Source organism: Pseudophryne corroboree, chromosome 5 (genome assembly GCF_028390025.1).
Source record: "Pseudophryne corroboree isolate aPseCor3 chromosome 5, aPseCor3.hap2, whole genome shotgun sequence".
Lineage (NCBI taxonomy): Eukaryota > Metazoa > Chordata > Amphibia > Anura > Myobatrachidae > Pseudophryne > Pseudophryne corroboree.
In genome coordinates this window covers 224,837,181-224,864,963 of record NC_086448.1, presented here as the reverse complement: position 1 = coordinate 224,864,963, position 27,783 = coordinate 224,837,181, and the positions used below count along the sequence as shown (strand labels likewise).

The 27,783-nt window shown below is 45.5% G+C and overlaps 1 protein-coding gene across 5 annotated transcripts in view; it reads left to right on the top strand.

Moving 5' to 3' along the window:
• The window catches only part of PFKP (phosphofructokinase, platelet), a 185,923-nt gene that overhangs the window by 143,823 nt on the left and 14,317 nt on the right, over nucleotides 1-27,783 (top strand). For all 5 annotated transcript variants that reach the window (XM_063922151.1, XM_063922153.1, XM_063922154.1 and 2 more), the window contains 3 exons: nucleotides 10,892-11,056; nucleotides 13,513-13,574; nucleotides 26,303-26,414. In XM_063922151.1, the coding sequence (XP_063778221.1) occupies nucleotides 10,892-11,056; nucleotides 13,513-13,574; nucleotides 26,303-26,414 (339 nt within the window). The remainder of the gene's footprint in view (nucleotides 1-10,891; nucleotides 11,057-13,512; nucleotides 13,575-26,302; nucleotides 26,415-27,783) is intronic.

The window sequence follows — 27,783 nt, the reverse complement described above, 5'->3', positions numbered from 1 at the left end:
TCAGCACTCACCAGCGCCATTTTTTCTCCACAGCACCGCTGAGAGGAAGCTCCCCGGACTCTCCCCTGCTTGACACACGGTGAAAGAGGGTTTTAAAGTAGAGGGGGGGGGGGCACATAATTGGCGCAGATACATAAAACAGCGCTGCTGGGTAAACATTAATTTACTGTGTTATTCCTGGGTCATATAGCGCTGGGGTGTGTGCTGGCATACTCTCTCTCTGTCTGGTGGGGAACCTGTCTTCCGAAAAGAGCTTCCCTGTGTATGTGTGGTGTGTCGGTACGTGTATGTCGACATGTCTGAGGCTGAGGGCTCACCCAAGGAGGAGGGGGAGTTTATGAATGTTAGGTCTCCGTCGGCGGTGCCGACGCCGGACTGGATGGATATGTGGATTGTTTTAAGTGCAAATGTTAATTTATTGCACAAAAGGCTAGACAAAGCCAAAGCTGGGGCACAGTCAGGGAGTCAACCCATGCCTGTCCCTATGTCGCCGGGACCTTCGGGGTCTCAGAAGCGCCCACTATCCCAAATAGTTGACACAGATACCGACACGGATTCAGACTCCAGTGTCGATTACGATGATACAAAATTACAGCCAAAGGTGGCTAAAGGTATTCGATATATGATTATCGCAATAAAAGATGTGTTGCATATCACTGAGGAACCCCCTGTCCCTGACACGAGGGCACACATGTATAAAGGAAAGAAACCTGAGGTCTCCTTTCCTTCCTCACATGAGCTGAACGAAGTATGTGAAAAAGCGTGGGAAACTCCAGACAAAAAACTGCAGATTCCCAAAAGGATCCTAACAGCGTATCCTTTCCCGTCGCAGGACAGGATACGGTGGGAATCCTCCCCTAGGGTGGACAAGGCCTTGACGCGCTTATCAAAAAAGATAGCGCTTCCATCCCAAGATACGGCTACCCTCAAGGATCCTGCTGACCGCTAGCAGGAGGTTACCCTGAAGTCCATTTACACACATTCTGGTACGTTACTCAGATTGGCTATTGCGTCGGCCTGGGTTTGTAGTGCGGTAGCAGCATGGATAGATTCCTTATCAACGAATATTGAGACTCTTGATAAGGATACTATTTTATTGACCCTAGGGCATATAAAAGATGCAGTCTTGTATATAAGGGATACTCAAAGAGACATTAGTTTACTGGGTTCCAGGATAAACGCTATGTCTATTTCTGCTAGGCGTGTCTTATGGACCCGACAGTGGACTGGTGATGCCGACTCCAAGAGACATATGGAGTTGTTGCCTTACAAGGGTGAGGAATTGTTTGGAGAGGGACTCTCGGACCTTGTCTCCACGGCTACGGCAAATCAAATTTTTTGCCATATATTCACTCACAATCTAAGAAAGCGCCTCATTATCAAATGCAGTACTTTTGTTTCAATAAAAGCAAGAGAGCACGTGGATCGTCCTTTCTTGCCAGAGGTAAGGGCAGAGGGAAAAAGCTGCATAACACAGCTAGTTCCCAGGAACAGAAGTCCTCCCCGGCCTCTGCAAAATCCACCGCATGACGCTGGGGCTCCCCTGAGGGAGTCAGCGCCTGTGGGGGCACGTCTTCGACTGTTCAGCCACGTCTGGGTCCACTCACAGGTGGATCCATGGGCAATAGAAATAGTTTCCCAGGGTTACAAGCTGGAATTCGAAGAAGTGCCTCCTCGCCGGTTTTTCAAATCGGCCCTACCGACACAACCCCTGGAAAGGGAGATAGTGTTACATGCGATTCACAAATTGTGTCTTCAACAAGTGGTGGTAGAGGTTCCCCTGCTTTAAAGAGGGAAGGGGTACTACTCAACTCTGTTTGTGGTTCCGAAACCGGACGGTTCGGTCAGACCCATTTTAAATTTAAAATCCCTCAACCTTTACCTAAAACGGTTCAAGTTCAAGATGGAATCGCTCAGGGCGGTCATAGCCAGCCTAGAAGGGGGAGATTTTTTGGTATCTCTGGACATAAAGGATGCATACCTGCATGTCCCCATATATCCTCCTCATCAGGCGTACCTGAGATTTGCGGTACAGGATTGTCATTACCAATTTCAGACGTTGCCGTTTGGGCTTTCCACGGCCCCGAGAATTTTCACCAAGGTAATGGCGGAAATGATGGCGCTCCTGCGCATAGAGGGCCGCAGGTTCGGCATTCAGGACTGGATCCTGGTGACCACGCGAACCTCCAAAGTTGGGGAGCAGTCACACAGGGAAGAAATTTCCAAGGACTTTGGTCAAGTCAAGAGACTTGGCTTCACATCAACATCCTGGAACTAAGGGCCATATACAACGCCCTACGTCAAGCGGAGATCTAATTTCGCAATCGACCAGTTCTGATCCAGTCAGACAACATCACCGCAGTAGCTCATGTAAACTGCCAAGGCGGCACAAGGAGCAGAGTGGCAATGGCGGAAGCCACCAGAATTCTTCGCTGGGTGGAGAATCATGTAAGCGCTCTGTCAGCAGTGTTCATTCCGGGAGTGGACAACTGGGAAGCAGACTTCCTCAGCAGACACGATCTGCATCCGGGAGAGTGGGGACTTCATCAGGAAGTCTTCGCGCAGATTTAAAGTCGGTGGGGACTACCCCAAATAGACATGATGGCATCCCGTCTCAACAAAAAGCTACAAAGGTATTGCGCCAGGTCAAGAGACCCTCAGGCGGTAGCTGTGGACGCCCTAGTGACACCATGGGTGTTCCAGTCGGTATATGTGTTTCCTCCTCTTCCTCTCATACCCAAGGTGTTGAGGATAATAAGAAAAAGAGCAGTGAGAACAATTCTCATTGTTCCAGATTGGCCACGAAGGACCTGGTATCCGGAACTGCAAGAAATGCTCACAGAAGATCCGTGGCCTCTTCCTCTAAGGCAGGACCTGTTACAACAAGGTCCCTGTCTGTTCCAAGACTTACCGCGGCTGCGTTTGACGGCATGGCGGTTGAACGCCGGATCCTAGCGGAAAAAGGTATTCCGGATGAGATCATTCCTACGCTAATAAAGGCTAGGAAGGACGTGACGTCTAAACATTATCACCGAATATGGCGAAAATATGTTTCTTGGTGTGAGGCCAGGAATGTTCCTACGGAAGAATTCCATCTAGGCCGTTTTCTTCACTTCCTACAAACTGGAGTGAATTTGGGCCTAAAATTAGGCTCTATTAAAGTTCAGATTTCGGCCTTATCCATTTTCTTTCAAAAGGAATTGGCCTCTTTACCTGAAGTACAGACTTTTGTGAAGGGAGTACTGCATATTCAGCCTCCTTTTGTACCTCCGGTGGCACCTTGGGACCTTAACGTGGTGTTAAGTTTCCTTAAGTCACATTGGTTTGAACCACTTAAAACTGTGGAGTTGAAATATCTCACTTGGAAGGTGGTCATGTTGTTAGCCTTGGCTTCGGCTAGGCGAGTTTCGGAATTGGCGGCTTTATCACATAAAAGCCCCCATCTGGTTTTACATATGGATAGAGCGGAGTTGCGGACCCGTCCTCAATTCCTACCTAAGGTGGTCTCATCCTTTCATATGAACCAACTTATTGTCGTGCCTGTGGCTACACGTGACTTGGAGGATTCCGAGTCCCTTGATGTGGTCAGGGCTTTGAAAATTTACGTGGCCAGAACGGCTAGGATCAGAATAACAGAAGCACTGTTTGTCCTGTATGCAGCCAACAAGGTTGGTGGCCCTGCTTCAAAGCAGACTATTGCTCGCTGGATCTGTAACACGATTCAGCAGGCGCATTCTACGGCAGGTTTGCAGTTACCGAAATCGGTTAAGGCCCATTCCACTAGGAAGGTGGGCTCGTCTTGGGTGGCTGCCCGAGGGTCTCGGCACTACAGCTGTGCCGAGCTGCTACTTGGTCGGGGTCAAACACCTTTGCAAAGTTCTATAAGTTTGATACCCTGGCTGAGGAGGACCTCCTGTTTGCTCAATCGGTGCTGCAGAGTCATCCGCACTCTCCCGCCCGTTTGGGAGCTGTGGTATAATCCCCATGGTCCTTACGGAGTCCCAGCATCCTCTAGGACGTTAGAGAAAATAAGATTTTAAACCTACCGGTAAATCTTTTTCTCGTAGTCCGTAGAGGATGCTGGGCGCCCGTCCCAAGTGCGGACTACTTCTGCAAGACTTGTATATATAGTTATTGCTTACATAAGGGTTATGTTATAGTTTCATCGGTTTTGGGCCGATGATATGTTGTTCTTCATACTGTTAACTAGATAGTATATCACAAGTTATACGGTGTGATTGGTGTGGCTGGTATGAATCTTAAATAGAGATTGAACATCCGTGCACAGTCAATTATCTCTACTAAAAACCATAATCACGAAACAGAATATATATAGCCCACACTGGTTGAAAACTTATTGGTGTGAGGAATTTCATCTGGAAAGTATAATTCATTGGCTGTATGCGTGTGCCAAAAAACTGTAACATGTGTGAAGAATCCAGGTGTGCTAATTGACCGGACAATTGTCCTTTATAACAACCAAGGAAATCAGCTGGACATATGCATTGAGTAGTAACATTCACGCGTTTATGATTTACTGTTAAAAGCATATAAGGAAGTAATATCTAGTTCTAATATTCAGCTGTATACGCACATAAAAAATCAGTGAGGAACGGTTTTCTCTGGTTCGGTATATATAATTAATTATAATTGTTTTTACATGGTATGGATATGTAAGATGTATTTTAATATGTGGTATTAAATCAATAACTTTTTAGTGTAAAAGTGCCAGCGCTGTTCTTTTTTTGTGTGGTATGAATCTTGCCCTTGGATTACAAAAATCCTTTCCTTGTACTGTCCGTCTCCTCTGGGCACAGTTTCTCTAACTGAGGTCTGGAGGAGGGGCATAGAGGGAGGAGCCAGTGCACACCCAGAGTCAGTGTCTTTCTTAAAGTGCCCATGTCTCCTGCGGAGCCAGTCTATCCCCATGGTCCTTACGGAGTCCCAGCATCCTCTACGGACTACGAGAAAAAGATTTACCGGTAGGTTTAAAATCTTATTTTTTCTGGATTTTTCTTAGTGGCTAACCAAAACACGTGACGTCCGTGAGCCAATAAGGAGATTCGGGTAAATCCGAGTAAATCCGTGTAAAACCGAACCCGCTCATCTCTGGCTTAAATTCTGACTAGATTGCTTAGAAATTAAGCACAGATCTCTCTGAGTGTATGCCCCGCAGCAATATCGATGCATGGCCCCACACGTCGCTATCACTGGTGCTAGATTGGCCTGAGCGAGGGAGAGATGTGTGCTCAGCATTCGCGCTAGATTGCTCAGCATACATCTCTGGGTCCATCTCCCCGTGTATACTGGCCTTAAGACCAGATATTTTTATTTTGAGATGAAAACCGCTTTTCCTCCATCTCTACACTAAACAGAAAAATCTACTATCTATTCCCGGCATTCAGGAGATTGGCGAAGGGCCATTAGAGCTGCAGCAGCTCACCACAACTACTAGTGTCCTATCCTGCAGCCTTCCCCAGTTCTGTTTGATGGTGAGCTGTGAGGGACATGAAGGATATATTATATATACAGGTTGAGTATCCCTTATCCAAAATGCTTGGGACCAGAGGTATTTTGGATATCGTAATTTTCCGTATTTTGGAATAATTGCATACCATAATGAGATATCATGGTGAAGGGACCTAAGTCTAAGCACAGAATGCATTTATGTTACATATACACCTTATGCACACAGCCTGAAGGTAATTTTAGCCAATATTTTTTTATAACTTTGTGCATTAAACAAAGTTTGTGTACATTGAGCCATCACAAAACAAAGGTTTCACTATCTCAGTCTCACTCAAAAAAGTCCGTATTTCGGAATATTTGGATATGGGATACTCAACCTGTATGTATATATATATATATATATATATATATATATATAGTTTGAACAAAAACTGCGGCACTCGTGGTCTTAGAAAAAATTTGTGTTGGAAAGTTTACATAGCGCACCCGCGCCCCACCAACGTTTCGGGGAGTCTAACCCCTTCGTCAAGGTGTAGGTGACATACAAATTTTTTCTAAGACCACGAGTGCCGCAGTTTTTGTTCAAACTATCCGTCAAGCATTCTGAGGGCACCGGGGCATGTCAGCAACGGAGGGAGTGCCAGGCTTCAGGATATTGCATATATATATATATATATATATATATATATATACATATACGCTAACCCAATGGTTGGCGTACAAGTCCAAAGGTGGGAACACTGCACGTGTGCAGGACCCGTTCTGCATGCACTGCCCCCTAAGCCCCAGCCTGATTCACAGGCTGATGGCATTGTGGGCGGGGAAGGGACGGCGACCGAGTTCATTCCTCAAAACGGAAGGGTGTCGTCTCCGTTTTGTGGAAGTGCCGAGGCCAGACCTAGGCTGCGGAACTGAGAAGGAAATATGAGTAACCTGAAAGTTACTCAGATGACCGATGGTCCTGCAAAGTGATTTGATGGTGCACCTTGAGACACATCAGCAGATAGTTCCCCTTACACATAATGCCCACAGTAGTAATGCCCCTTATTCATGTGGGATCCGTTCAGGATCATGGCTATCAAAATACCAACAGCAGAATCCCAAATGGAATCACAATCCCAGCACCGGCATACCATCACCCAGAATGTCTCACTGCCGGGCCACAGGAGAGGTAAGCCGCGGGGGAGGAGGTTAGGTTTAAGTTGCGGGGGAAGGGTTAGGCTGTGGGAAGGGGGGTTAGGGTTAAGTAACACTGGGGAGGGTTAGAGTTAGACTTTGGGAGGGGTAAGTTTAGGCTGCAAATTGTAATTGTGATTTTCTAGGCTACGGATCTGCTAATGTTAATAAGTAAAGTTGCTGGACAGAAATAAAATGAGATGCCCACTGGAGTTATCGCAATTCATTCGCAATTGCGCACACATTTGCAGCCTTAATGCAAAAACAAGGAACATCGACTGCTCGAGTAGGTCTATGGCTACAGAGACTGGATACGTCAGTGGCGACGCAGGCGCCATGTTTCTCTGCATACATGATCGCCATTCACGTCAATGGGAGCCCGGCTGCAATGCATATGCACGCAGCTATATGCAGCATAGCTGTAGCAGGACACATCTGTATCTCTGTCCACTTTATCTCTCTCAAAGGCTTAGGGTCTTATTCAGAGTTGTACGCTAATGCAGTTGCGATTGTGATTTTCTAGGCTACGGATCTGCTAATGTTAATAAGTAAAGTTGCTGGACAGAAATAAAATGAGATGCCCACTGGAGTTATCGCAATTCATTCGCAATTGCGCACACATTTGCAGCCTTAATGCAAAAACAAGGAACATCGACTGCTCGAGTAGGTCTATGGCTACAGAGACTGGATGCAGCAGTGGCGACGCAGGCGCCATGTTTCTCTGCATACATGATCGCGGCTGCTGTCCAAGCAGTGCAGGAGGGAGCTGGCCAGGACATATGAACATACATATGTAGTTGTATGTAACATAAGTCAAGGCTTCATTCACCGGGGATCCAACGCCGCAGCATGGAACACAGTGCTCAGGCTGTCAATTACAATTTAGCCCACCCCTGGAGTCCCATTGACTGGTTTCATAGAGTCCAAGGATGGGCTAAATGGTGATTGAAAGCCTGACATGCAACAAGCCCATTGTGGGCTCGGTGGCTCGCTGCACTCGCCACAGGTTTTTTTCCCACTCTATGGTATCGTGGACACCCATGAGTGGGAATAGTCCCTGTTATTCGGCATGCAGGGGGAGGTTTTGTGACCGGCGGTCACATGACTACATCCCGTTCTGTAAAGGTACAACTAGCAAAGGCTCTATAGGTTTGACATATGCCAAGTGTGGAACTTCAACTTTTGTTGACATGGCATGCTGGGACTTGTAATTCTACCAGAGTTGGAGAGCCACATTTTGCCTGGGTTTTGCTACAGATACTGTACCTTTAACTAAGAAAGTCAAATATGAGTGTATCTTTCCACTAAACCGATATTCTGAAATGGCACCTTAAAGCCAGTGGGTGCCTGTACACTTATAGAGGATTATAGTTAAGCCTACTGGTAAGCAGGAGCCTTATATTTATCAGTCTCTTTTGAGCAGCAGCCAATAAGACAAAGTTACTGTGAATACTTGGTACTTATCTAGGGAGAACATCATCAGATCATCCATAGTGATATAAAATGATATGCCCTAAAACCAATCTTGTATCAAAGCAGGGGATGTCAGTTCCCACTTAACAGGTATTACTGCTTTGGCTGCATTGCTGAGATGCTTAAGAAGCAATTTACTAAAATGGGAAAATTGGAGTGTCTGATGTTCAGTAGCCAGAAGCTTCTTCCACTAATATAGCCTTGGTAAGCTCTATGACGTCCGTCCAGTACAGTTTAGTGCAGTCCCACCATATATGTAACAACGTACCCAGTTCTTGGTGACGAAAATAGATATTTTTAATGTGCAATGATAATTCAGTCTGGGAATTATAGATGGGCAATGGCTAGATAGCATATAATTTACATAAAAGTGACTATTATTGTAGTATTCTTACTTATTAGCATAAAACAGGTGAAAGGAATGGAAACATGATAACATGTTACAGAATAACAGAATACAGCAAAGGAATTATATAGATTATCCCTCATTATATATTGCTTACAAAGGAGTGAAAATGTGCAGTGTAATGGCAGTTAGTATAATAGACTGCTGGTGAAAGTACTGTATATAAGATGTGTAGAATATTGCAGGGAAGTGATACGCTGAGTGGGAGGATATTACATAGTTCTTGGAAATGACTCAGTGCTCTAGTGTCACACTGACATTGTATCATCCCAGTCACAAACTGCTACAGCTGCACATGAAAGCTGAAAGCCTAATAACTGCTGTCATACATCCCTCCATGCTGCTGCATTTTTGTTTCCACACTTGTTTAATTAAAATGTATCAAGATTGCATGTAATATCACATGATGTTCTATAACTACACATACTGTAGTTACGCAATAGTAATTAAATAGCCCTAGTGTGAACAATGGCATTCTACTAAATGACATCTGTTTTACAGGCACATGTCATCTGATTAGAAAGCAGGCAAAGCACATTAATATAACAATCTAAGGGGCAGATGTATTAATCCTGGAGAAGGGATAAAGCAGTGATAAGTGGAAGGTGATAACGCATCAACCAATCAGCTCCTAACTGTCATTTTTCAAATCCATAATGATTGGCTAGTGCGTTATCACCTTGCGCTTATCACTGCTTTATCCCTTCTATAGGTTCATCTGCCCCTAAATCCTGTAAACAACAGTGAACAGTGGACTGACAGTTTATATAAAGAGAGGATTGTGCTTTATTATCTAATCCTCGAATTCAATAATTATATCTCATTAAGGAAAGAATGGTGGGGGAGTGTGGGCATCCTGTGGTATGCCATTCATTGCCACCCTTTGCTTACTCCATACCCTTATCAGTATTTTTACATTATGGGGTTCATTCAGAGTTAGAAGTAGATCCAGCAAAATGGTACAAATTTGTACTCAGACAAATCACATAGAGATACAAAGGGAGTAAATGCAATTTTATATTTGCTAGCAGGTAAAACACTGCCTGTTTTTTTAACACGTAGCACATAATGTTGAGGAATTTATTTTCAGATTGCTACTTAACATCCCCCCACCCCATGAAGACTTACATAAGAGTGGGTGGACCTCCAACATCCCACCCACTTCCTAGTGAAACAGGCAGATTGGGGATAATGACACTGGGACTCGGGCCCCATGGTGAGGGATGAAGCCAACACAACATGAATCTATCATAATATCGTTTGACCCCGCCCAATTATAATAGATACACAACTCACGTCATCTTGATGCAAATAGACCAGCCCCGCTCGCATCAGCTGCCACCCTCACCTCCTCTCTGGGTTTCTCGGTAAGTAGCCTATGCCCCACCCCCTGCAGTGCTACATAGTTTTACCAAGTGGAAAAATGCACCTTTATGAAAATTTTAATTTACTCCTTACTCTTAATCAGTCCGTTTCCAAAACTCACATTTCTTTCCAACTGCCGTAGAGGCTTATTTACTAGTAGGTGATAAATTTGCTTAATCTACAGTATGTAATTGTAATGGCAATAATAAAAAGCCCAACATTTTGTTAGGACCCAAGCAAATTATAGTATTTGAGTAGATTTAACATTTTAAGTAATCACAGTTTACTATACGATATAGGGGGTCATTTCGAGATGATCGTAGCTGTGCTAAATTTAGCACAGCTACGATCATTCACACTGACATGCGGGGAGACGCCCAGCACAGGGCTATCCCGCCCCACGTGTCAGTGCCGCCCCCCCCCCCCCCCCCCTAAGCGTGCTGGCCAGGAGCTACTCATCGCTCCCCGGCCCGCAGCGGCTGCATGTGATGTCACGCAGCCACTGCGGCCCGCCCCCCGTTCGGTCTAGCCATGCCTGCGTTGGCCGGTCTGCGCCCATGAAACGGCGGCCAAACGCCCCAGCGACCGCCTCTGCCTGTCAATCAGGCAGAGGCGATCTTAGCGGCGATAAACTGCAGCTTGCGCTCGGGTCAGAATGACCCCCCATAATACGGTTTTCCAGGCATGGAAAGACCAGATTCTCTAGACCATTACAATAGGAATAAAGTGTAATACAAGCAATATTTCCCACCCACAACTCATGTCTGACAGAGTACCTTCAGCACAATTGGTGCAAACCTTACAGATGTCTTAAGGGCCTCTTATATGCTGGAAATAGAAATTTGTATTTCCCAGCAACATCTGCTGCATTTAGATACCAAAGTGATGCACCAGCCTTTGCACCGTTCTCCGCACTCTTTATCAGTCATATGACATTATGCTGTTTGATAATTCCGTTTGTGTCTAATGGTAATGTATTTGTTCATCATACGTTTTCATTAGACGTGTGATCGCATCAAGCAGTCGGCCAGTGGAACAAAGAGACGCGTCTTCATCATCGAAACAATGGGAGGATATTGTGGTTACTTGGCCAATATGGGTGCTCTTGCTGCAGGTGCTGACGCAGCTTACATCTTTGAGGAGCAGTTTGACATCCGTGAGCTCCAGGTAATTACTTATTAGGAAACTCAGGAGTAAAACAAGGTATTTACTATAATGAGCAGGAGGACACATACTTCCATAAATAAAAGTACACTGAAGGTGCACAACCTTTTTGAAACAGCAATAATGGATTAACATATACTGATTGCCAGGCCTGGCCGACCTGTGGCTCTCCAGCTGTTGTGAAAGTACAAGTCCTAGCATGCCCCAACACAGTTTTGCTATTTGGGAATGCTAAATCTGTGGCAGGGCATGCTGGGATGTATAGTTTCCACAGGTTGGCTAGGCCTGCTGTATGCTATTAAATAGACTTAGCAATTCTGACAGAGAAAATGTTTAAATAAAGCTTTCACAATTTATATAATTTTTAATTGTTATGTGTAACGTACTGTGGCTATAAAACATTCATCCCTTTACCATTGTATTGCATTTGACATTCTTGCATCATTGAAACCAATTTATTCAGGTATTCTTATCACTAATCACAATGAATTGCTGTAATGTCAAAAAAGAAACAAACAAAATCTGTAAAACTTTTAATTAACAAATTCTCATGGCTGCAGCTCTTTCTGAGATTTCCTTTGAATTTAGCCAGCTTCTGACAGGGGGAGCAAAGATGGACATATAGGTGCCTCAAGCACAGGTGTTTCACAGTTCAAATAGCAACACGTAAATAAAAGTGTTACGTGAAAATTGGAACTATTTGGGGAAATAAAGGGACAATTTGTGTGTATGACCCCACAAAGCAAATAATTACTATAATGAGATTCAAATTGTAAATTATTATTCAGATTAATCCTTAATAATAGAAAACAAAATATATGGAAATATAGTTCTAGTGTAATTTTCACTTTGAAGTAAATATAGTATATCAGCTGTGTACTGTTATAGGCCCTACACACTGGGCGATATTATTGAAAGATATGAACGATCTCGTTCATTAATTAATGAGATACCGTTCATATCTTTCAGTGTGGAGGCTCCAGCGATGAACGATGCGCGGCCCTGCGCTCGTTCATAGTTGGTGCCCCGTCGCTTGTGCATGCAGGCCAATATGGACGATCTCTTCCATATTGGCCTGCACCGCTATGGAGCCGAGTGACGGGGGGTGTGAAGAAACTTCACTGCCCCCCCGCCGCCGGATCGCCCGTATCAGCCGTCGGGCAGCAAGGCGGTGGATCGCATAGTGTGTAGGACCCATTATTGTGTTATGTAGGTCTCTAGTCTCTACTATGCCTCATAACCTCTCACACAGCTAGGAGTATGGGAGCCAGGGCTGCTGCCAGGCGGGTGCCAATCATCCTCTGTGCCATGTGGCCATACCAATTCTACATGGACACCAACTATCTCTATGTTGAAAAAAATGTAAATGCTTTCATTGTTTACGTCAATTATGTGAGTGCTATAGATAATTGAAAAGATTTATTTAGATGTAATCTAGCAATAGATATTTATGACAGTAGATATACAGTATGTAACTAGTTCAGAATGAGCTTCCTACATGTTGGGGATTGTCATATATATATATATATATATATATATATATATATACACACACACACACACACACACACACACACACACACACAGGTAAACATGGAAACATGGAAACATGTTAACTATGAGCATATTACTAGAATAGTAAGGTAGTTAGAGGGGGAGGCCGTGAATTTAACGCCTGTTGGGATCCCAGCGGTCAGGATACCAATGCCGGAATCCCGACAGCAGCTGAAATACCAGAGTGGAATAGAACCTTGTGACGACCGATGGTCACCACCAGGCCCGTGGCAAGGCGAGCAGACATGCTGCGCTTGCCACCGGGATACCGGCTGTCGGGTTCCCGGCGTCATTTTCCTGACTGACGGGATCTCGTACTGATCCCGTGTTTTGTAACACTAGTACAGTGCATGTGCAAGCAGAAGCAAGCTGTTTACACTGATCAGTTACGCAATCACGCTTCCACTAGTATCTTGGAACATAACTTGTCAGCCACATCTTTTGCCGTTCACACTTGGTTACAGCAAGTAAATGCATTGGAGAAACGTACGGTGTCCTCTAACGGGATCAGTACGAGATCCCGGCGGTCAGGAGACCGATACCGGGAGCCCGACAGCCGGGATCCCGGCGGTGAGCGCAGCGTGTCCGCTTGCCACGCCACGGGCCCGGTTCTATTCCCCTCCTGGTGGTGGCGTGGACTACCTCCCAAGACGGGTAACCAGCCGGCGGTCGGGACTTCGACCGCCGGTATTCCAGCTAGTGTCGGGATTTCGGCATCGGTATCCTGACCGCCGGGATCCCGACAGGCGGTAAATTGATGCAATTAATAGCATTAGGCTTAAAATATAAACGCAGCAGAGTATTTTGTGTTGGTCAGTGATAAGAATTCCCGAGCATATCTATTTTCATTTCATGATTTAAGTAGATATTGCTTCTTTACTATGTTTTTGTTGTCATTTTAATAGGCAAATGTGGAGCATTTGACAGAAAAGATGAAAACGAGCATCCAGAGAGGCCTTGTTCTGAGGTACAAGAGACATCAGTATTTGAATATATATTATTTAATATAAACAGAAAAAAACAGCCCTTAGGATGACATTGTAATCATTTCTAAGTGATTCTGTCATATCGCATAAGTACAGTGGTTCCCAAATCCAGTCCTCAAGGACCCCCAACAGTTCCCATTTTCCAGGTCTCCTCACAGAACCACAAGTGAAATAATTAGATCCACCTGTGGATCTTTTAAAGTGTATCAGAAATACCACTTTCAGACAGAAAAGTCTGAAAGTCCCAGCAATTACCCGCCATTTCAATGCCGGATCGTTGTGCCGTGACCTGCCTGACCCCCCCCTTTCACACAGACATGCAAATTACCGGGTCCAGAATTTCTACACGGTAATTTGCAGATCAACACGGGTATTTCTGCAGCGGGGTACACTATGTTCCACAGAGAAGACATCCGCTGTAGAGATGGATTTTGATCCAGAGGCACCAACAGGCTAAAGCTTTAGACTGTCCCAGAATGCATTGCGGGGCCTCCTCTATAACCCCGCCTCCAGGAACTGTGAGCTCAGTTTTAGAGTTGGTGCCCTCATGAAGCAGGTCACTTAATAGGGGGGCTGCGCTAGGCAGCCCTGAAAAAGCTTTTTAGAAGACTTCAAGGGCTGCAGCACTTCATATGTCAGTGTGACATACTGTGCTGCGGCTCCATCACCTCCCAAACGGCGTTGCATACTCCCGCTGGCTCTGTTCCTGGGTACTTGCGGCTGAGGCGCTCCGGTTCCTAGGCACACCACCGCAGACGCTCTCTTGGATCGCGTGGCTGCTACTAAGGGAGAAGGTAAGAGGGTCCCCAAGATGGGACCCACCATTAAATCGCGTTCCGTTTGCGGTTTAAGGAGACGAACCGCAACGCTGGCATGGACACTTTGACAGAGCAGGGACCCCACTATATCCACCAGGGCATGGGAGCACAGGTCGGATAGTAAAATATACACTTTAATAAGGCTCCATAGTACCCGGTGGTGAGGACCAGCATAGCGGAAAGCATAGAGGAAAAGGCGCTTGACCTGTAGCCCCTCTCCCAGCTCTGGGCGCCATCTACTGCTGGTGTTCCCAACCTGGAGCCGCCTCACATTCTCCCTCACTCCCTGACTGAGACGCTGGGCACCATTTTCTAAAGTAGATGCGACTGGTCTCCGGGACTGCGGGGCAAGGTCTCCTTTGTAAACTTGTCTGTACATCAGCGCCGTGGTTTTGCAAACACTTAAGAATTCTGCATGTCGATAATAAGACAGCGTTAGTTAAGAACAAGTGTACCTGTGCCAGAATATATTGTACGAGTATTCTGATATATACCGTATTTTTCGGACCATAAGACGCACCTAGTTTTTAGAGGAGGAAAACAGGAAAAAAAAAATTCTGAACCAAATAATATGCCAGTACTGTATGGTAGTATATGGGTACCTTATTATGGCAGATATTACGCTGCCCAAAGCACTCTGAGGAAGAAGGAGGTGAGGGGGGGGGGGGGGGGAGTCACTTTATTGTGGCAAATATTGTACTGTGTACACAAGGTTCCCCGCATCCAGCCTGTCAGTTTACGCCCGAAGCACACTACTCTGAGGAAGGACTCGGAGGAGGTGAGGGGAGGGAGCGGGGGAGTCACGTGATGCCGCCTCTCAGATGACGGCAAAGCAGCAGCAGTACTTTGAGGAGGCGAGGGGAGGGAGCTGGGGAGTCACGTGATGCCGCCTCTCAGATGACGGCAAAGCAGCAGCAGTACTTTGGAGGAGGCGAGGGGAGGGAGCGGGGGAGTCACGTGATGCCGCCTCTCAGATGACGGCAAAGCAGCAGCAGCAGCAGACAGGACCCGCCGCTACCCGCACTCGTCACTGCTGCCTCTCCCACCCAGTGCACTCCCACCCAGCGCATTGAGAGCGTTCCATAAGGTTATTACTCTGCTATTATTCGGACCATAAGACGCATATTCGGACCATAAGACGCATGTACTTTCCCCCCCACATTTTTGGGGAGAAAAAGTGCGTCTTATGGTCCGAAAAATACGGTACATCCGGTCTCAGACCGTGCATTGTTATATATACATATATACAGGTTGAGTATCCCTTATCCAAAATGCTTGGGACCAGAAGTATTTTGGATATCGGATTTTTCCGTATTTTGGAATAATTGCATACCATAATGAGATATCATGACGATGGGACCCAAGTCTAAGCACAGAATGCGTTTATATTTCATATACACCTTATACACACAGCCGGAAAGGTCATTTTAGCTAATATTTTTAATAGCTTTGTGCATTAAACAAAGTGTGTGTACATTCACACAATTCATTTATGTTTCATATACACCTTATACATACAGCCTGAAGGTCATTTAATACAATATTTTTTATAACTTTGTGTATGAAACAAAGTTTGTGCACATTGAGCCATCAGAAAACAAAGGTTTCACTATCTCACTCTCACTCAAAAAAATTCCGTATTTCGGAATATTTGGATATGGGATACTCAACCTGTATTTATATGTGTTCATATAATAATCCAATGCAATTTTATTGTCATGAAAATAATTATCTGCATTGCAAACGTGACTATGTGTGCCTGTATCTGCTATGTGATTTCACTGCGGTGTATTCCAGATATATCTATCACTGTATACTGTACCCTAGGGGACTAGGTGCGTCTGGGTCCATATATAGTACGTCACAGTATTTACCTATTACGTGTATTCTACTGTGTACTCAGTCACATAATACCGGATATATTCGCAGGTGTTGTGTACTGGGTACTCAGTCACATGCTAACGGATTTATTCGCAGGTATTGTACTCTGTCTGGCTTCATCGTACTAAACTGCTCTCTGTTGCATTTGTGTATAATGTTTAACATGTAGGGCAGTAAATCTGGGGACGCTTCTGCATCCTGCAGAGCATGCGCAACGGAATTACCTGAGGGGAAAGTTTTGTGTGATGGTCTGTGTGCTATGTCTCATACATCTCCCAGTCAGTCCACAGCTCCTGTAATCAATCAGGAGCCAACCTGGGCTGCATTCTCAAACCTGCAGGGTTCTCTAGTTGAACACTTTATGCCCCCTATGGGACCACCTGTAACATTACAGTCACTGATGTCCCCATGGTTACTCCGCTTTGGGCGGGAAAATTTTGCCTCACAGATTGTAGCATATGACTCATTCCTTAGTCAGGCAAAACCCTCGTGTCTCTGGGTAATCTGACCGGGCTGCTTCCTCCTCCCTATCCAATAATCTCTCTGATATTTTATCTGAAGAGAGGGAGATCATGCTGTCCTGTCAGTCCCTACATTAGGTGTTCCTGACAAGGATTTTCCATTGCTAAATGATACCACTGCCCTTGTGGTTACTGGGTAACAAATCTTATAAATCACCGATAAGAAGATTCCCCTACTGTGGTTAAGCAAACTGATATGTTCACATGTCAGAGGGTAATTAAAAAACTCTGTTACCACAATTTGAACATTAAGTGTACATCCGACAATCCAAGGAAGACATTCCACATCTACAACGGGCATTAGCTCGATATCCTCCCCCTGCAGAGTTATATAACGAGTAGGTAATACACTGCTAGTGAACTCATGTGTCACCCATCGGGTGTCGTCCACTATGCCTCTCACCACTGTCCCCTCACTGTAGGAAACGACAGGTAAGCGTGTGGAGTGATGAGTGAAGTCTATTACTCCCTTATGAGTGTTGTACATAGGGGTGGTCTTCAGTATGCCGCTGGCCAGGATCCCGACCACCGGCATGCCGACACATTCTCCCTCTTGAGGGTCCACGACCCCCTTGGAGGGAGAATAGCGTGGCGCGTGCAGCGAGCCCGCAAGGGGCTCATTAGCGCTCGCCCAGCTGTCGGTATGCTGACGGTCGGGATCCCAGCGCAAGTATGCTAGTCCCCGGGATCCCGGCCGCTCATGCTACACCTGTACATAGACCACGATTGCGTCCTCTTGGGGCTGCAAAATAGATTGATTACTGGATCAGGCATTAGAGGAAGAGCTGCCCGAGGATATATCTGACAATATATCTGACAATGCCAGACATTCCCTGTCTCACAATACCACTGCCACCTTTTTCTACACCAGGAGGCGTCCCCTGAGGCAGGTGTGTTGGCTGCCAAGGCGTTGAATATGTCTGTCCTGGCTCGCCGTATTCTGTGGTTGAAGTCATAGATGGTGGACCTGGACTCCAGAAGTCCTTGGAGGTCACCTTAAATTGGGTCTGAATTGGCGGCTACTATGACTGCCTTTCTCCCAAATGCTACTCCTTCTGCACAGAAGGCAAAAGGTACCACTTTTCCCTGCTTTCAGCCTTAAGGGAAAGCGAAGGTCAGGCATATCCGAGATTTCTCCCAACAACCACTAAGCCCAAGGCCTTAACGTTCCTGGGCTGCTCGTCAGCCTGCTTCTCATGACAAGCCTGCTGCATGACGGGACAGGCCTCCCCCTGGGGGATCACAGGATGTGGGGCCGACTTCTATGATTCATCCAGGTCTGGTTAATGACCACTTCAGACGCATGGGTGTGAGAAGTTGTCTCTCACGGGTACACAGTTCCCATCGCCAGTTCTGCACATTGGTTATCCCTTCGGATCCGTTAAAGGTGCAAGATCTACTGATGGTTGTGCATTCCCTCCTGGATACAGGAGTGGTAGTGTCGGTACCTCTGTCCCAGAGAGGCAGAGGATACTACTCGACCCTGTTTCTTGTCCCGAAACTTGATGAGTGTCCAAGTGCCGTATGGAAACACTGCGCTCAATTGTACTGGCCATGGACCCAGAGACTATATTATTATACAAGATGCTTACCTGCATATGCCTATTGGCATATCGCATCAGCAATGTCTGCGGTTTGCTATTGCCAACCTTCACTATCAATTCCAAACTCTGCCGTTTAGACTGGCCACGGCCCCTCGGATCTTCACCAAGGTTATGGCCATGATGACCGCTCATCTCCGTCACCAGGGAGTCATGTTCCTGCCGTATCTGGATGATTTGCTGATTCTGGCAAACTCCCACGATGTCCGACTCAGTCATCTACAACTGAAGATAAACTCCCTACAAGCCCATGTGTGGCTCATCAACTGGAAGAAGTCCTCACTGGTCCCTGCTCGGAACATGGTGCACCTGGGGGCACTACCAGACATACACAGTCAACAGCTGTTTCTGTCTCCAGAGAAGGTCCTGAAACTTCAGGACAGGATCAGATACTTCCTCTCTCACCCAAGAGTGTCGGTACATTCGGCGATGCAAGTACTAGGTCTCATGGTGACGGCTTTTGACATGGTAGAGTACGCTCAATCCCATTCCCGCCCTCTACAGAGGTTAATCCTTTCCAAGTGGGAAGGCCTACCTCATCGAATCAGGTCTCACATGATCTCCTTAACTCTGGAGGTTCGCCTGTCACTAACCTGGTGGCTAAAGGACCAGCAGTTGAGCAGGGGCCATCCCTTCTGGATCCCCAACTGGGTCCTACTGACGACAGACGCCAGTCTGAAGGGTTGGGGCGCGGTGTTGGAGCAACACTCTTTCCAGGGTCGGTGGGCCATGGAGGAATCACTCCTCCTGATAAACATTCTGGAATTGCTGGCAGTGTTCAATACTTTGTCTCTCGCCCTGCCTCTGATATAGAACAGGCCTGCTAAAGTATGGTCAGACAAAGCCATCATAGAGGCGTACATAAACCATCAAGGCGGCACTCGATGCCGCATGGCAATGATGGAAGTGTTAAAAATCCATCGTTGGGCGGAACGCCTTCTGCCGGCAATATCGGCAGTGTTCATTCCGGGAGTCCTCAACTGGGAAGGTGATTTCCTCAGTCGTCAGGACGTGCACGCCGGAGAGTGGAGTCTTCATCAGGAAGTCTTTCAACTCCTAGTGAACAAGTGGGGCCTATCAGATGTAGACCTGATGGCGTCTCGACTCTATCACAAAGTTCCGGTCTTTGGCTCAAGAACCAGAGTTCCTCAAGCAGCGTTCGAGGACACTATGGCAATTCCATAGAACTTTCGGCTGCCCTACGTGTTCCCTCTAGTGTCACTCCTGCCCATGGTACTACAGAAGTTCAAACAAAAAGAATGAATACTACTTCTAGTCGCTCCAGCATGGACCAGACGGCATTGGTTCTCAGACCTGCAGGGTCTATCAATAGAGTGTCCTCTTCTACTTCCTCAACGCCCAGACCTCGTCATTCAGGGCCCTTGTGTCTATCCAGACCTGGCCAGACTGGCTTTGACAGCTTGGCTCTTGAAGCTTCACTCCCGAGGGCCAAAGGATTCTCCGAGGCGGTCATCCAAACTATGCTGAGGGCCCGCAAACCAGCATCAGCAGTTGCAAGGACATTCATAAAAATTAGGTAGATGAAAATACATTTACAGAGGAGAAGGTCCTAACAGAACTTTCAAAACTAAAAGTAGATAAATCAATGGGACCAGATGGGATACACCCAAGGATACTCAAAGAGCTAAAAGATGTGCTGGTTACACCTTTAACAGAATTATTTAACCAGTCACTAAATACAGGTGCTATTCCAGAGGACTGGAAAAGAGCAAATGTAGTTCCACTGCACAAAAGTTGAAGCAAGGAAGAAGCAAGTAACTACAGACCAGTAAGCCTTACATCAGTAGTAGGGAAAGTAATGGAAAAACTATTAAAAGAAAGAGTAGTGGAATATCTTAAATCAAACAACTTACAGGATCCAAAACAGCATGGATTTACTGGTGGGAGATCATGCCAAACAAATCTTATTGACTTTTTTGACTCTGTGATGAAAATAATAGATCAAGGGGGAGCTGTAGATGTAGCATATCTAGACTTTAGTAAGGCATTTGACACTGTCCCACATCACAGACTGCTAAATAAACTTGAAAGCCTGGGGGTGGATTATAAATCATTTAAATGGATAAGAACCTGGTAGCGGGATAGAAAACAGACAGTTGTAGTTAATGGAGTGCAATCTATGGAGGGAAATGTTACCAGTGGAGTACCCCAGGGATCTGTACTTGGTCCAGTTCTCTTTAATATCTTTGTTGGTGACATTGCAGATGGTATTGAAGGGAAGATATGCCTTTTTGCAGATGATACAAAGATATGCAACAGGGTAGACACACCGGGAGGGGTCAAACAAATGATTAATGACCTAGGTAGGCTTGAGAAATGGTCAAGAACGTGGCAACTACAGTTTAATGCTAAAAATGCAAAATCATGCACTTGGGTCTCAAAAACCCAAAGGCTAAGTATAGTATGAAGGGTACTATAATGGAAACTACTGAGGAGGAAAGAGAATTAGGAGTCACTATTTCAAGTGACTTGAAGGCAGGAAAGCAATGCAACAAAGCAATGAGAAAGGCAAGTCAGATGCTTGGTTGCATAGGGAGAGGAATCAGTAGCAGGAAAAAAGAAGTGATAATGCCACTGTATAGGTCATTGGTACGGCCCCATCTGGAATACTGTGTCCAGTTCTGGAGACCCTATCTCCAGAAGGATATAAATACATTAGAGAGTGTACAAAGAAGGGCAACTAAAATGGTGCATGACCTACATCACAAAACTTACCCGGAAAGGCGAAAAGATCTTAACATGTATAGTTTGGAGGAGAGAAGGGAAAGGGGGGACATGATAGAAACTTTCAAATATATCAAGGGTCTTAACAAAGTTCAGGAGGGAAACATTCTTTAAAGGAAAAGAAGTATTAGAACTCGAGGGCATACATTGAGACTGGAGAGGGGGAGGTTCAGGGGAAATGTAAGGAAAAATTACTTCACAAAAAGGGTAGTGGATAAGTGGAATAGCCTCCCATTAGAGGTGGTAGAGGCTAAGACTGTAGGGCAATTTAAACATGCTTGGGACAGGCATATGAATATCCTTACAAAGAATTAAGGTTAATAAAGGGTTGAGATTGCCTAAAGGATAAAATAAAAAAGGGGCAGACTAGATGGGCCAAGTGGTTCTTATCTGCCGTCAAATTCTATGTTTCTATGGCCCTCATTCCGAGTCGTTCGCTCGTTCTTTTTTATCGCATCGCAGTGAAAATCAGCTTAGAGCGCATGCGCAATGTTCGCACTGCGACTGCGCTAAGTAATTCTGCTATGAAGAAAGGATTTTTACTCACGGCTTTTTGTTCGCACCGGCGAACGTAGTGTGATTGACAGGAAATGGGTGTTACTGGGCGGAAACACGGCGTTTTATGGGCGTGTGGCTGAAAACGCTACCGTTTCCGGAAAAAACGCAGGAGTGGCCGGAGAAACGGGGGAGTGTCTGGGCGAACGCTGGGAGTGTTTGTGACGTCAAACCAGGAACGACAAGCACTGAACTGATCGCACAGGCAGAGTAAGTCTGGAGCTACTCTAAAACTGCTAAGTTTTTTTTGTTCGCAATATTGCGTAAACTTCGTTCGCACTTTTAAGATGCTAAGATACACTCCCAGTAGGCGTAGACTAAGCGTGTGTAACTCTGCTAAATTCGCCTTGCGACCGATCAACTCGGAATGAGGGCCTATGTTTCTATCTGCGCGGATTTATTATAGGGTCTAGATCTAGAATTCTTACTTCACCTGGTGTGCTGCTAAAAATTACAATGCTTACAAATTCAGTACTTCCAGACTTCTGACTTTTTTGCAACAAGGCCTGGACTTAGGCCTGCCTTGTCGATTTGGTTTCAGAGAAAAATTGCCTCTATTCCTGACGTTCATACTTTCACTCAGGGTGTTTTACAGATTCAGCCTCCCCATTTCCTTCTACTGCTGCTGATAACAGGCTACACGCGGGGACAGCTCCTCCAAGACCCACTGAATCACCACTGTAACTGGTACCAGGGGGTTATAGTGAGGGGGGAGCACATAAACAGCAATTCTACCGCTGTGTGCAAAATTACACATTAAGGACACCCAGCAGGGCACTGCTCAGTCTGTGGTGTACTGTGCTGGTTTCCATATCTCTCTGTGTCACTCCATTCAGGGTAGTCTGGGTTAGTGTGCATATCTCACTAATACTGCACTGTGTTTTTCATACCAATCTGTGTAATTTTCTACTCAAGCATGTCTGCAAATAAGTCCTGTGTGTACTTTATGCAAGGCTAGGTTAACACCTTCCTCACAGGGGTCTCTTATGTGTACCCAATGCCCAATTCCTTCACAAGTTAGTAATGTGCAGGAACCTGAGTGGATGGAATCATTTAAGACTATGATTTCAAATATTAATTCAGAGTTAGCTACGGCTAAGCATGAAAGACAGACCTTGAAACAAACTATGGGACACGTTTCTGGTTTCTGCTGCAGACCACAGGCAGGCTCCCCAGCGCCTGCTGTTGGTCTCTCACAAACGCACTCTCCCACAATTATTGCAATCTGACTCTGAAATACCAGAGTTTGAGGAAGGAGAGGCTGAGGTGGACAAGGATAATTCCTTGTCCCCGGGTGTTGAGGCACTCATTTATGCCATTAGAGAGGTACTCAATATCCCTGGTAAGGAGGAAGAACAGACAGAGGAACTGTTTTTTAATGTGAAACCAAAGTCCTCTGCTACTTTCCCGGTTTCTAAGGAATTAGATTCCCTGGCTAAGGCAGCATGGATAAATCCTGATAAGAAATGTATTACCCCTAAACGGGTATTAAATTAATTCCCTTTCCCTACAGAGGATAGGAAAGTCTGGGAAACCCCGCAAACAGTGGATACTTTTGTGTCCAGGCTGTCACGCAAGATTGTTTTACCTGTACCAGGGGCTGTTTCCCTTAAAGACCCAGCTGATTGCAAAATTGAAACTACTCTTAAATCAATTTATACTGCTGCAGGTGTAGCCTAACGCCCTACCATAGTTTGCGGCTGGATTTCTAGAGCCATGGTAAAATGGTCTGATGATATTCTGAAATCTAGCTTACGCTACCTCAAGACGAGATAGTTACATTACTGCAACACATCCAAGATGCTGCAAACTTTATGAGTGAGGCTGTTAAGGAACTTAGTATCATTAATGGCCGTACCACTGCTATGCTAGTATTGGCTAGCAGAGCCCTGAGGCTATGTCAATGGTCAGCGGATGCGGATTCTAAAAAAGGGGTTGAAAACCTTCCTTTTACAGGTGATACCTTGTTTGGTGAAGAACTGAACAAGTGGATATATCAGGCAACTGCAGGTAAATCTACATATCTATCATCTGCCCCACCACCTGCCAGGCGTCCCTACCCTGGACCCTCCCTGCAGTCCTTTCGGGGGGGGCCAGATTCAGAGGCAAAGCCAGAGGTGCCTCCAATGCTGCTAGAGGAACTTGTGGTAAGTCCTGTAAACCAGCAGCTGCAGGACCAGGCCTCAGGATCCCCTTCCACGAAGCCCTCCGCGTGACGGTTGGCCCCAGCAGCAAGGCGACTTTCAGGTAGGTGCTCACCTTCAACACTTTGCCCACATATTGGCAGAGTCCTGCCGGGATCTTTGGGTGAGGGACCTCATATCCCAAGGATACCGGCTGGAATTCCAGGAACTCCCTCCTCTGAGATTTCTTCAGGTCAGGCTTACCAGCTTCACAGGAAGCCATGGTTTCCGTAGAGCAGGCAGTGCAAAAGTTGCTTTCTACAGGAGTTACTGTTCCAGTGCCTCCACAGCTGCACACAAAGGGGTTTTACTCAAATCTCTTTGTGGTTCAGAAGCCGAACGGCTCGGTAAGACCGATCTTGAACCTCAAGTCCCTGAACCCATATCTTCGGGTGTTCAAATTCAAGATGGATGTATAGAAATATACTGGCGCCGGCTGTGATTCCAATAAAAGCACAATAAAATGATTTAATAAAAAATTGGTTCATCAATTTATTACACATTCATTAAAAAATAATAATAAAAAGTATCACAATTCTGATTCTGTAGGGTTATTAGCAAAGAAAATTACCACTTGAATCCCACTCAGAATGTAAACTGTACACAGCTTCTAGCTAGGGCTCATTCCTCAGTAAAGTCCTTAGTTCATTTTAAGTGTTGGTAATACCCGTTCTTTTATGTGCAGTCCCCAAGGAATCTCAATTTCAAGCGGAGATCCAGATAGTAGCAGGGGAGATGATCCGGGTTCCAATGTTGTAACACTTGTAAGGATCCAAATAGAAGCAAATGAGTCCAATTAATGCCAGACAGCAATGATAGGGGGAGTTGCTGGTGTCCCTGGATATAAAGGACGCATACCTACATATCCCAATTTGGCCACCTTATCAAGTATTCCTCAGGTTCACGATTCTGGACCAGCATTACCAGTTTCAGGCCTTACCCTTCAGTCTCTCCACAGCCCCAAGGGTGTTCACAAAAGTCATGGCGGAAATGATGCTACAACTGTGCATGAGGGGTGTCCAAATAATTCCGTACCTGGACGATCTATTTATAAAGGCGGTGTCCAAGGAACAGCTACTGCACAGTATTGACTTAACTACCCGTGTGCTTACGGATCACGGAATGATACTCAATTTCCAGAAATCTCACTTGGAACTGTCTCAGAGAATTCAGTTCCTGGGGATGACCCTGGATGTGGTGTCTCAGAAGGTTAACCTTCCTCTGGACAAGGCCTCGACTATTCAGTCTATGGTCCAGTCGGTGCTGAAACCTCACAGGGTCTCAATTCACCTTTGCATCTGCTTGCTGGGCAAGATGGTGGCCTCCTACGAGGCAATACAGTATGGCAGGTTCCATGCGTGACCGTTTCAACTGGATTTGTTGGACAATGGTCGGGATCTCACCTGCACATGCATCAGCGTGTAACCCTATCCCTGAAAGCACGGATATCCCTGCAATGGTGGTTACAAGTTCCCCATCTGGTGGAGGGTCGGAGTTTCAACACCCAGTCATGGACGCTGTTGACAACGGATGCCAGCCTCCGTGGTTGGCTGTGACTCAAGGAACGCAGTTCTAGGGGACGTGGTCCTTTCAGGAATCTGCTCTTCTGATCAACATCCTGGAACTCAGGGCAATTTAAAATGCTCTAATGCAGGCCTCATCCCTTCTTCGAAATCAGGCCATCCAGGTACAGTTGGACAATGCCACGGCAGTGGCGTACATCAACTGATAGGGAGGAACCGGAAGCAGGGCTGATATGCGAGAGGTGTCAAGAATACTCCTCTGGGCAGAAGCAAAGAAAAAGGACATCTCTGTACATTCCAGGAGAGGACAACTGGGAAGCAAACTTCCTAAGCAGGCATGACTTCCGTCCAGGGGAATGGGGCACCCACAGGTGTTTCAACATCTTGTTCACCGTTGGGGTTGTCCACAGATAGACCTGATGGATTCTCGTCTCAACAAGAAGCTCCATCGTTACTGCTCCAGTTATGACATCACTTTTAGCCATGTCAGATAATCAGGTTGCACCTTTTTTTGTGTTTTATGATTTATTTCCTTAAATTAAGAGAAAGTTCTCAACCTCCACTAATAAACCATACCTCTCAACATGACCCTCTCCAGGAGGGACACAATGCTCTGCTTCTGGACTTTTCTCTTAATTTATGATTACCGGCACCTGTTTTGAACAGGTTAGTGGATAAGAAAGGTGTTTCCCCACAGGTGATGGCAATCATAAACTATGATTTGGGATGTTCATGATGTGAGGTATGAATAGACTATGACACTTGTTAATCCAAATACTAGAAAACAATATTCACCTTTATATATTTTACATTAGGTCTGGCTGTTTAGCTTCTCTTGTCCAAATTTATCATCAATTTAGAATATTATATTTATTTCCAAAGGAATGAAAATTGCAATGAGAACTACACCACTGACTTTATTTACCAGCTCTACTCAGAAGAAGGGAAAGGCGTGTTTGATTGCAGAAAGAATGTACTTGGACATATGCAACAGGTAGTATATTCGGTGCTGTATGACAAATATACATGTGATGTGCAAGCACACATACCATTCTGTTACTTATTTGCTCCGCCCAGCATTTCATTATGTTCTAGAGCAGACTTTCTCAAACGTGGTCCTCAAGGCACCGCCAACAGTACAGGTTTTAGGTTTTCCATGGCTCAGCACAGATGGTTAAATCAAACTGACTCGGGTGCTAATTCAGTCACCTGTGGCCAAGCATGGATATACTTAAAACCTGGACGGTTGGGGTTCCTTGAAGACCGCGTTTCAGAACCTCTGTTCTATAGCCTCCTTGTAACGCTACACCGGTGTCATTTACTGGCTATTAAAATAGTTTAAAAGAGTGACATATTGATTCAATCAGACAAAGAAATCATATCCCATGGCTATAAAAAAATTTGTTTTCTTTAGACAGGAAGTTTACAGTTTAAAAATACTGCAAAGTCTAAGATCAATTACAGATGCTTTATTTATTAAGTTTCCTATATAGCACAGCATATTCCATTCAGCTTTACAATTGGAAACAGTGATAGAACACACAGGGTAATAACAGACAGACACAGAGGTAGGAAGGTGTGTCATCATACATCTTTGCTGCAGTCGCGCAAGGTCCAGTGAGACTCTACGACAGGGCTGGCCAAACCGATCCGAGATCTACCAACAGTTCATGTTTTCCAGGCCTCCTGGAGATCTGTAGAATTGTTAGTTAGGAATGAATGCAGCACATCTTAATTAGTAATGACTACACCTGTGCACCAGCTAGGTGGTCTGGAAAATGTGAACTGTTGGTAGATCTCGAGGACTGGTTTGGCCAGCCCTGCTCTACTGAAAATAATGTGCTACAATGTAGTAGCCGTGTCATGTTCGGTATTGCTTTATATCCAGATATACAAGCATACCTCCCAACATGACCCTCTCCAGGAGGGAAAAAAATGCTCTGTTCCTGGACTTCCTTCTTAATTTAGGATTGCAGTCACCTGTGGTGAAACACCATTGGTATCAATTAGCCTGTTTAACACAGGTGACTGCAATCATACATTAAGAAGAAAGTCCAGGAACAGAAGAAGGGCAGATTTATTAAGCCTGGTGAAGTGATAAAGTGGAAGATGATAAAGCACCAGCCAATCAGCTACTAACTGTCATTTTTCAAACCCAGCCTGTAACATGGAAGTTAGTAGCTGATTGGCTGATACTTTATCACCTTCCACTTTATCACTTCTCCAGGCTTAATAAATCAGCCCCGGAGTATTTTGTACCTTCTGGAGAGGGTCATGTTGGGAGGTATGTATACAAGTATCGCATACCAAATTAATCAGCACATTATGGAAAAAAAGACGCCCATCGCCAGTAAAGTTACTCG